The 11295-nt window shown below is 34.4% G+C and overlaps 1 protein-coding gene and 1 pseudogene across 1 annotated transcript; one reads left to right on the forward strand and one right to left on the reverse strand.

The window, feature by feature from the left end:
- Positions 1-370: 370 nt before the first annotated feature.
- LOC108481583 (cell division cycle protein 48 homolog) lies at positions 371-3345 on the forward strand (annotated as a pseudogene).
- Positions 3346-8833: 5488 nt separating this feature from the next.
- Positions 8834-10733, reverse strand: LOC108482568 (high affinity nitrate transporter 2.3-like). The gene is made up of 2 exons (XM_017785698.2): positions 9863-10733; positions 8834-9776 (listed from the first exon to the last, which is right to left on the reverse strand). Exons 1-2 carry the CDS (start codon positions 10676-10678, stop codon positions 8982-8984), a joined length of 1611 nt encoding a protein of 536 aa, XP_017641187.1. The 5' UTR covers positions 10679-10733; the 3' UTR covers positions 8834-8981.
- Between the last annotated feature and the right edge of the window lie 562 nt (positions 10734-11295).

The following is an 11295-nucleotide window of genomic DNA, read 5'->3' on the forward strand; positions in this document are numbered from 1 at the left end:
CAGCTCATTCGAGTTTTGAGTTCAACTCGAAATTAGTAAATCAAATATCTATTTTTAAGTTCGAATTTAGTTAAGTTTGTACATATTCAAGATCGAGCTTGATTTAATAATCAAGTTGAGTTAATAATATATATTAAAGGCAATAAAATAATTTAATAATATAAAATATTTAACATATATACACTAAAAATGGAAAGTTTGATAAGGCTGGTAAAACATTGGAACCGAGTATTACTAAGCTTAAATTTGACTCAATCAATAGCTTAAATTTAGTTTGGTAATTACTGAATCAAATTTATTTATTTATTAACTAAACTCAAATAGCTTGCAGGTATTAATGACTTGGCTGGAGTCTCCCTAACATAGCTACAACTCGATGACGAAAGATTACTCGACAGCAATTTTAGAAAGGAAAAGGTCGTCGAATCGACAGGTAGTTGATGAAGCAGTCGACGACGATAACTCCGTTATTTGTTTCCACCACGACACCATAGACAGCTTGCAGTTTTTCCATGGGAACACTATTCTCATCAAGGTACAATGAGTTACTATTATATTTATTTGAATTATTAAGTTTCAAAGCTTTTTAATTAATTTTACATCAAGCCTGCTTTGTAGTTTTAGAATATTGAGGTAATAGTTAGATTTTATTGAATAAAGTGATGTTAGTTGAAAAGTTTTAATGTTATCTCTGGTTGATGATGGGATTTGGTTTCTTGTAGGGAAAGAAACAAAAGGATACCATTTGCATTGTGGTGATGAGACACGCGAGTTATAAAAAATTTGAATGAATAAAATTGTTCGGTCAAATCTGAGAGTTCGACTTGGAGATGTCGTATCTGTACATCTATGCGCTGATATTCCGTACGCAAACCGTATTCACATCCTTCCCATCGACGATACTGTTGAAGGGTTTCGGGGAATCTATTTCATACATACTTGAAGCGTAAGTTTTAAATCTGCTCCCTGCACATATGATTGCTGTTCTTGTATTATATATTTGTATCATTAGTTTGTTGTTTGCTTATTTGTCGGATTGTTACCGTAATGTTTGGAAAGGAGACCTATTCCAGGTTCGAGGAGGGATAAGGAGTGTCGAGTTTAAGGTTATGGAGACCGACCCAGCACAGTATTGTGTTGTTGCAGCAGGTACCGAATTTTTTTGCGAGGGGGAACCTGTTAGAAGAGAAGATGAGGATAGATTGGATGAAGTTAGTTATGATGATGTAGGTGGCATTAGGAAGCAAATAACTCAGATTCGTGAGTTGGTGGAATTGCCATTAAGGCATCCTCAACTTTTCAAATCAATCGGTGTTAAGCCACCTAAAGGGATTCTGCTTTACAGTCCTCCGGGTTCTGGCAAAACCTTAATAGCCAGAGCAGTTGCTAATGAAACTGGAACTTTCTTCTTCTGCATTAATGGTCCAGAAATTATGTCCAAAATGGCTGGAGAGAGTGACAGCAACCTTAGGAAGGCCTTTGAAGAAGCTGAGAAGAATGTTCCATCTATCATCTTTTTGGATGAGATTGATTCGATTGCTCTTAAGCGTGAGAAGACCAATGTGAAGTCGAGAGAAGGACCGTTTCGGAGCTTTTGACTCTCATGGATGGATTGAAATCAAGCGCTCATGTGATTGTTATTGGGGCTACTAATCGTCCAAATTGCATCGATCCTGCTTTGAGAAGAATGGGCAGATTTGATAAGGAGATAGAGATTGGTGTTCAGGATGAAGTCGGTCATCTTGAAGTGCTTGGCATCCATACCAAGAATATGAAGCTTTCCGATGAGGTTGATCTAGAACGGATTGAAAATGACACTCATGCTAATGTCGGTCCGACCTTGCTGCTTTATGCATGGAAGCTGCGCTGCAATGCATCAGAGAGAAGATGGATGTGATTGACTTGGAGGATGATTCCATTGATGCCGACATACTCAATGGCGTTTACAAACGAGCATTTCCAAACTGCCCATGGAACTAGCAGTCCCTCTGCTCTGCGTGAAGCAGTAAGTGATTTACTTTCATTTGAAATTAAATTGGGTGCTTGATTTGGTGACTCAGGTGGTTGAAGTGCCTAATGTGAGCTGGGAGGATATTGGAGGCTTTGAGAATGTTAAACGAGAACTTCAAGAGGTGTTTATCATTATTTCATCACTTTGTAGCCTTAACTTTCTTTTTTATTTTTTTAATAAAATTTGCTTTCAAGCTTGTTGCTAACACTTGTGTTTGTGTGTTTCTGTTTGTTGTGGCAGACGGTGCAATATCCAGTGGAGCACCCGGAGAAGTTTGAGAAATTCGGTATGCCACCTTCAAAAGGGGTTCTTTTCTACGGTCCTCCCGGATGTGGTATAACTCACCTCGCAAAGGCTATTGCGAATGAATGCCAAGCAAACTTCATCAGTGTCAAAGGCCCTGAACTGCTCACCATGTGGTTCGGTGAGAGTGAAGCCAATGTTCGAGAAATATTCGACAAGGCCAGACAGTCTGCACCTTGTGTCCTTTTCTTTTATGAGCTCGATTCAATTGCTATACAGGTATTTTATTTGCTCCATCAATGACTTCAATCTTATATGCATATGTTTTGGGGGTATTTTAACTCATCTGATGACATTATGTAATTGGTGCAGAGAGGAAGCAGTGTTGGGGGTATTTTAACTCATCTGAAACAGATGGCATGTCAGCCAAAAAGACTGTATTTATCATCCGCGCCACCAACAGACCCGACATTATAGACCCGGCACTTTTGCGGCCTGGAAGGCTTGACCAGTTAATCTATATTCCTCTCCCTGACGAGGAATCACGTCATCAAATCTTCAAGGCTTGTTTGAGAAAATCACCCGTCTCTAAAGATGTTGATTTGAGTGCACTGGCTACTTACACCCAAGGTTTTAGCGGGGCTGATATTACTGAGATTTGCCAACGAGTATGCAAATATGCCATCAGAGAGAACATTGAGAAGGTACACTTTGCTGCCTGTAGTTTCATTATAAATGGTTATAGAAAGCTCGAGCTATATTTGATATGCATGTTTTAAGATGCTAGGGGGATGTCAATAACTTCATAACTAAACATTAAATCAAAATGGAACTATTTGCAGGACATAGAGAAGGAAAGGAGAAGAAGAGAGGATCCTGAGGCAATCGATGAGGAAGAGGTTGCAAAAATCAAGGCTGCACATTTCGAGGAGTCCATGAAGTCCGCTCGAAGGAGTGTTAGCGATGCCGATATCCGAAAACACTTGTCATTTGCTCAGGCATTGTAGCAGTCGAGAGGTTTCGGATCCGAATTCAAGTTTTCAACATCCGCAACTGCTGCTGGGCGTGACCAAGACGATTTGTATAACTAGGATTATGTTACCCAGCGTATATTTTCTCTTAAGATTTATTTACTAGTACTAGTTTTTATAGTTTTGGGCCATTAAATTGCTAACTACATGACATGGTTTTTGAGGGTGGTGTGACCCTATGGGCTTTTGTATCATTGATTTCTTAATATGATTATACAAAGTTTTTCTTATTTCTTATCACTTAATTCTTTTTTTTTATAGATTCTTCTTATATCTATGTTTTTTTATAATGTCTAAAACTACTCATAGTCTCTCCCCGATTCTTAAAGAGAAGAATAATATGTTTCAGTGCACTCAAACCCACGACCTCCTGCACTGACAATAATATCAACACCAATCAAATTAAGACTCAAATCAGTAATTTAACACCTAATTCTAAGTAAAACGTCCTGGCATACATATTATTATAAGCCAAAGTTGTATTCATTCTACTTGCAATAACATCCTCATCTTATCAATCATGTTCTTAATTTGCTTAACCTCAATGTTGATCATGCTGGGCGTATGATATTTCAAGTTATATTTGTTATGAGCTTAAAATATCCTGTAAGTTTCTTGTATTTTTTTCATAAATTTGGAATTTAATTTTTGTATTTTTCAGGTTCAACTGTTAAATTTATTGGTGTGACATTTTAGAATTAAAACGATTTACTCACTTCATAGCCATGTAATTAAAAAAAAAGAAATGTTGTAATGAACTTAAATTTAACAACAACAACAAAAAATAACAATATTAACAGTTGCACTTTCGAAATTTAAAATCTAAAAAGTAGATAGACTAAATTTTAAATTTTTGAAAAGTATATGGATTTATGACATGTTTCAACATTTTTAAGATATATTTTCTCTAATATGTTTTATGGTTAATCTTTAAATGAATAATACTTAACGACGCTCAATACATAAGTTTCATTTATCGTAATCGTATTGTAACAACTCATATTATCAATAAGCAAAAGATAAAAATTTATAAGTCTTTTAATATAACAATGATTCAAATCAAAATTATTCTTGGAAATGATAAATACTCAACCGATAGATCACGATTTGAGATTAAAAAATTTTAGATGACAAGTAAAAAATAATGTGTATGGAATATTGTCTTACGATTATTATTCAAATTTGGCAACGGCTGCCAATGTAACAACTTAACTGAAAATGTTGAAAAACTTTTAAGTCCTAAATAAAGATTTTCCTAAGGTTAAATTCTGTAATAATTTTTTTGAATATTCTGTAATTACATTAAATTTCGACAATTGAGAAGGAAGGCAAGCATTTTCAAAACTGTTTTTTCCATTTACAATATTGAAATTGGAGATTTTATTTAAAAATACTAAAAATTTGTAACACTTATTCAACTTCATCTGACACACCATCGTGGAAAAGTTGGAAATTGTACGACTTTCTGAAGTAGGAAGTAGTTTTTCTTTCTTTCTTCTCTTCCTGCGAACTTGAGTTCATCAAATACGTAGTCCACATTGTCAAATAAAAAGACTATAATTCTAAGTTCTCAAGATAATAATCTCACCTGCTATTGCCCATTTCGTTCACTTTTATGTAAACCTATCGGATTGATTTTGATTCAAGTTATTATAAATCTGGGTTGGTTTAAATTTTAAAAATTTTAAGTTATTTTGAGTTAGGATTATTTTAAGTTTGAATATTTTAAATTTAAATTATTTTGAGTTTGGGATATTCGGGTTTTTTATCGAATCATTTCAATTTCAGATTAAATTAGATTATTTATTCAATTTATCTTTTGTCCGGATCATTTGGGTTTAAGTTATCTTTATTTAAATTATGAACATTTTCTATTCAAATCCAGAGTTACATTCAAGTTATCCCAATTAAATTTTTGAATTATAATTGAAATATCTACTTCTATTATAATAGTTATTTATTAGTGCTGGACATTCGACTTTAATAAGAATTAGAGAAACAATAAAATATCTAAACTTAGATATAAAATAATAAATATATGACACTCGAGCAAATTTAAGTGCTTAAATTTTTAAGACTTTAAATTTGATCGGTATTGCCAAAACTTTATTAAGACTCAAAATACGAATAATATTATTCATGAATGGAGTGACTCATCCAACTTAACTCAACCCGAATTTAGGTAAAGATTTATAAATACCAATTGAAATGATTGTATGATTTGAATTTTGTTACATTTGAAGTTAAAAAGAGAGAATTTTATTACATTGCTAGCGGGAGTAGTCAAAAGTTAATAGCTTCGGCTACGACATGGGCAAGATCATTTGGAAACAATGGCAGCATAAAGCAAATGGTATGCAAGTCAAGGACAAAAAATAGTTGGCAAAGGCCTGAACTAAAATGGGTCAAGATTAATATTGATGACTAGATGTCGACAAGCAGACGGAGGGCGGCAATCGGAGGAGCGTTAAGAGGAAGCTTCAATTTGGAAGATATCAGTTATACCTGTTACCATTTCAAAACCACCAACCACCCTCTGCCTGGTCCAGCTTCAATTTGGAAGATATCAGTTATACCTGTTACCATTTCAAAACCACCAACCACCCTCTGCCTGGCCCTCTCAACGCTCCTCCTATTACAGCTCTCCGTCTGCTTGTCGACATCTAGCCATCAATATTAATCTTGACCCATTTCAGTTCAAGCCTTTGCCAACTATTTTTTGTCCTTGACTTGCATACCATTTGCTTTATGCTGCCATTGTTTCCAAATGATCTTGCCCATGTCGTAGCCAAAGCTATTAACTTTTGACTACTCCCGCTAGCAATGTAATAAAATTCTCTCTTTTTAACTTCAAATGTAACAGCAGAGAATGTCAAGTTGAACTTCGACATGTCTTGATGGAAAGTAACAATGCTGCTGATTACTTCGCAAAGGCAATGAGAGGTGGAATGAATTAATTGATTGAACTCGTTAATTCACCGTCACATGTACAAAGACTTTTAGAGGAAGATATTAGCAACTCAATGCAAATAACGTGGTTTAGACTTAACTTTCATTTTAGTCATGTACTAAATCCTCGAAAAGAGGGTGGTAGATAGAGTGGAAGTACATGACTTTTTGAAATATTGGTACCATTGGATTGCTTCATTCAAAGATTACCGGGATTGAGAATCTACTGAGTTGCTCACCTACTCTTATAATTTTCAATGCCTTTTTCATATGAAGCAAATAATTTAATTAAATGAAAAGTATTTTAGTTTCTAAGCAGAATCTAAAGCTTACACGTTACATTCACACGTTAAATTGATTTATTATTCTTAATTTTATATATCTATTTAATAAGAATTTATTTTTTAAGAAATTGAATCAAGATAACAGGGTCTCGTTTAATAATTCGTTAAAAAACCCAACTTAAAATTAATATTTTCAATTATTTATTTTTAAACATATTTGATAATTTGAGGAAAGAATTACATTATACAAACTTTTTATATATAAAATGTGAAAATTGATTTGATATTGTTTAAATAATGGTCACTCAATTTTTTTTGCCATCTAATTATTTTAAGTTCTTTGGTGGTTATATTTTTACGCTAGTTAGTAGGCGAGTAAAAAGATAAAATTGAATATTTTGGTAACCATTTTGTAACATTTTATAGTTGGATGATTAAAAAGAAATTTATTAATAATTGAACGGTATTTTATAACTTTTCATAGTTGGATAACTAAAAATAAAATATTATAGTTGAGTGACCTCTAACATAATTTAGCCAATAATTGATATTTGCTAATTTTAAATAAAAATATTCCCACACTAATTAGGTGCATGAAACTTGCATAATGCCACTGGTAGAATACACCCAGCATATACCATCCGATTCATTTTCATATTTTATCTAATCTTATATAATTAATGCATATTAAAAATCTCAATAATTTAATTTTTATTTTTCTTAAACTAAAATAAAAAAAAACAGGAATTTCCACTGCTTCAGATTTATTTTGTCTTAGAGTGACCCATCCCGTAATTTTAAATTCTTTAAATTAATAAAAACAAAATTACATTTTGACCTCTTGATAAAAATTTAATTTAATTTTTAAAATTATAAAATATATATTATTAAAATAATAAAATTATATTTTTACTATCGTAAAATATTTAATTTAATTTTAATTTCTCTAAAAATTTCTGATTTCGTCCATCATATTAAATGTATATAAAATAAAAATAAAATAATATTTATATGCTCTGCGGTACTAAAATAGATGAATTAATTAATGTGCAAAACGGAAGAGTAAAGATTTGGGCATGTGTACAGCAAAAAAGAAAGTGTACCTTTCGTTTAAACAAACTGTTATAGCTTATCATATGTTTTGGTCAACTTCTCCTGCAACTTGGGGAACATCAATTAATTTCAATACCTCATATAATAATACAATTAAAAATAGCGGTTTTCGTCTCTCAAGTTATCTTTCCTTTTTTCATGGGCCTAATTCTGGTTTTAGTCATGCAAAATTTTGAGAATTTAATTTTTCTTTTTCACTTTTTAAGCAAACTTTAATTTAGCATAATCAAGTCTTTTTATTTTTCTAATAGATCTAAATTGATGACACTACCAATTGCTGTTGTTAAAGTGATGGGAATTGATTTTTTTTATTATTCATACACACAATCAAGGCCACATGGTAATTTAGTCAGCCATATTTAACCAATAATAATTTACTTGTAATAAGGGAAGGGCAACTTCTTTAGAAAAAGTCTACGAAGCATTCTCTCCAAAAATGCCCTACAAGCTGTAAGGCAAGGGTTTGAGTCTAATTTTGCTTGGTTTTCTTTTTCAAGCACTTGACGAGGCATTTTTACTTTGTTAACCTACTGTCTCTTCAAGTTCTTAACTTTTGAGAGAGTGACAAATGATATGTCACAAACTTCTCCCAACAAAGTTGGCCTCCTTCAAGGACATATCGAATGCTTAAACTTATTTTTAAAAAAAAGTTCATGTAAGTAATGGTGTTATCAATTTAGACCTTTAATATTATTATAAAAATAAAGGGACTAAAATCATAATTAGACCATATCTCATCAGTCTAACTATTGCATGAATGATAAGGCAAAGGAACCAGATTTTCAAGGCAGATATGAGTCTATATTCTTCAATAGCAATCAAAGTACAAATTAAGAAAAAAAGACTTGAAAAAGCCAAATTTCCACACCCAGTAAGTCATCTCATGCTTTGCATAGCTTACAAGCTAATTAACTTGTATAGTATGGATTGAGTTCATTTTCGGATTCAAATGAGTTGAGGATGGATTTGGATGGGTGATTGGGTGTGATGCCTTTAATTTACTTTTTATCTTATGTTACAGTATTTAATCTCACTATTATCGTTGTTTTTACACTAACCCTGAGTAAACATATCATCTATCCAAACCCATCCAGACTATTTATGATTAAATCAGGTTTGGATTCAAGTAGAACCACTCTAACCTCTATATCCTTCTTTAGCAATTAAAGCACAAATAAATGAAAAAAAATTGAAAAAGCAAATTTTCGTACGTAATAAATCATCTCATACTATGGATAATTTTACAAGGTAAAAAAACTAGTAGTAGAGGAAATTAAGACAGCAGCACTCAAAATAACCTCAGTTTTTTAGTAGCTAATTATACATCGATTTAAACTGATCATATGTATATTAAACATGGACCGGCGTAGAATTCGGCGGAGTCGGTGCGGATAAAACCACATTACCGACCCGTTTTCCACGTTCGGATCTGCTATTTTCAGCAAACTTTACGCTTCCTTCATGCAAACCCTTCGTTTTCTCTTCTTCACTCCATTCTTTCATGTAGTAATATTCTTCGGTTGATTTTACAGGGTCTTTTGATGGCGGAAGGAACATGCTTCCCCATTGTGGGAAATGCAAGAACGCTACGGGTATGGTGCAAATGACAGCCATTGCACCCATCAACGAAAGGCCTGTGGCCGTGGAGAATCTGGAGCTGGAGAAAAACACTAGCTGTGTCAAACCCGAACCAAAGTTCCCGCCGGCGCCGGTGAGGCCCGATATGAGTCCCAACGACCGCCGCGAGACAAATGGGACTACACCAAAGGTCGCACCGCATGCGGCTTGGGTCCCAAGCGAGAAAAGGATCATTGCTAATATGGCAATGGGGAGTGAGTCGGCTCGGCCGAGCCAGATACAGAAGGCACCTCCTAGGGTTTGGAAGAACCAGAGGATCCATAGCCTGCCTCTCATACCGAACAATCTTGCGGCTTTATCGGAGGCGTAGCCACCGAAGGGACGAGCAAAGAAGTTGGCCATGCCGAAGCTTGCTGCTATAGTCCCGGCCGTGTGGATTTTAAGGTTAAATCTGTCGTAAAAATATCCTGAGATGACATTATTAATAGTCAATTCAATGCCCATTGAGAAGCCATAAAGGAGGAAAAAGATCCATGTTCTATAGTTGGTGACGGCATGTCGAAAAACCTAAAAAGAAAAAAAGAAAAACAGGTCAGCACCATATGTAAGAATAACGTGTACGGGTTTAAATTTTGTTGGATTAACGACTTTACCTTGGAGAACTTGTCTTTGGAAACTTCACCACTCTTTTGAAGGGCAGCAAGGTTACCATCAGGCAAGTCTTGGCCAAGGGTTAGAACCAAGATGCCCATAATGACATGGAACCAGCCAGGGATGAAAAAGGCAATCCTCCAGGCAGTGAAAGGGGTTGCACCAGCTAGCTGGATTAATTGAAAAGCTAAGGGCATCAATAGTTGAGTCACACCACCGCCCATGTCACCCCATCCACCAGCACACCCATTCACAAGCCCTATGATCTTCCCATTGAACATTATGGTGGTCCAGTACTGACACGACACGAACGTGGCGAGGGCGAAACCGATCATGAACCGGACCGCCAAGTACCCCTGCGCATCGGCAACGAAGGACATGCAGAAAACGGTGGGGGCCGATAACAATAGGAGAAAGGCAGTGCCGTATCTTGCACCAATTAGGTCACAAACAGCACCCATAACCAGCCTGGAAAATATACTCCCAGAAACTGAAGCAACCCCAGCATTCCCAATATCTGCCTGTTTCAAATCCAGGTTATCTCGGATGATGGGAACCAAGGGTGCTGCAGCGAAAGTGGAGATGAAACAAGTGAAAAAGGAGATCCAAGCAAGGTGAAACGTTCTCATGTGAGGCTTAGCAAATGAAAAGACTTTGAAAGTTGTGGCTCTATGCTCTGAATCAACGGGCAAAGCAAATTTCGCCATGGTGCTATCAGTTGGGGCACTTGATGATGCTGCAACCGAGAAGGCAAATGTTTGCTCTCTGCCCGTTACTCCATGCATTGAAGTCCCCATGGAACCTTCATTTTCAGCCATTTTTTCTTGATTCTCTGTTATGTAAAGAAAACAAGAAAGTTGCTTGGTTTAATGTATTGGGGGAGGAGAAGATATGGGTATTTATAATTGAGCTAAGGCAAGGAATTACCTGCACAGGGTGTGGTATTGGTTGATTATAAAAATGCACTTGAAAGAAAAACCAATTAAATGAATTAAAAAAAACTTTTGAATAAAAGTGACAATATAAATAATAATTTTTCTCTATAGAAAATAAATTATGCCTGAAAATTGAAATATTATAAGGTATTAGAGGAGCATTATTGGTCTCCTTCGCACACCTAGCCATGACCAACCATCCAAGTTTTTACCCTGGAGTAATTGGTTGCTCGAGAAGTAAAATTAAAAACTCAAGTTTGGACAATTTTTTTAAGATTGAGTGGACTCGATTTATTTTTAATTTAGATAGTAAAAAATATTAAAAATAATTTAATAATAAGATAATACATCAAAATTAATATAAAATAAAAAATATAAAAATATAAAAACATAACTTAAAATCCAAAATTTAAAACACGAACTAAAATTTAAAATTAATTTAAAAGTTTTATTTATAAATCTTTTAATATTTTTTATTCCACGTTATTAATGAAATATCA

Source organism: Gossypium arboreum, chromosome 1 (assembly GCF_025698485.1).
Source record: "Gossypium arboreum isolate Shixiya-1 chromosome 1, ASM2569848v2, whole genome shotgun sequence".
NCBI classification, from domain to species: Eukaryota; Viridiplantae; Streptophyta; class Magnoliopsida; order Malvales; family Malvaceae; genus Gossypium; species Gossypium arboreum.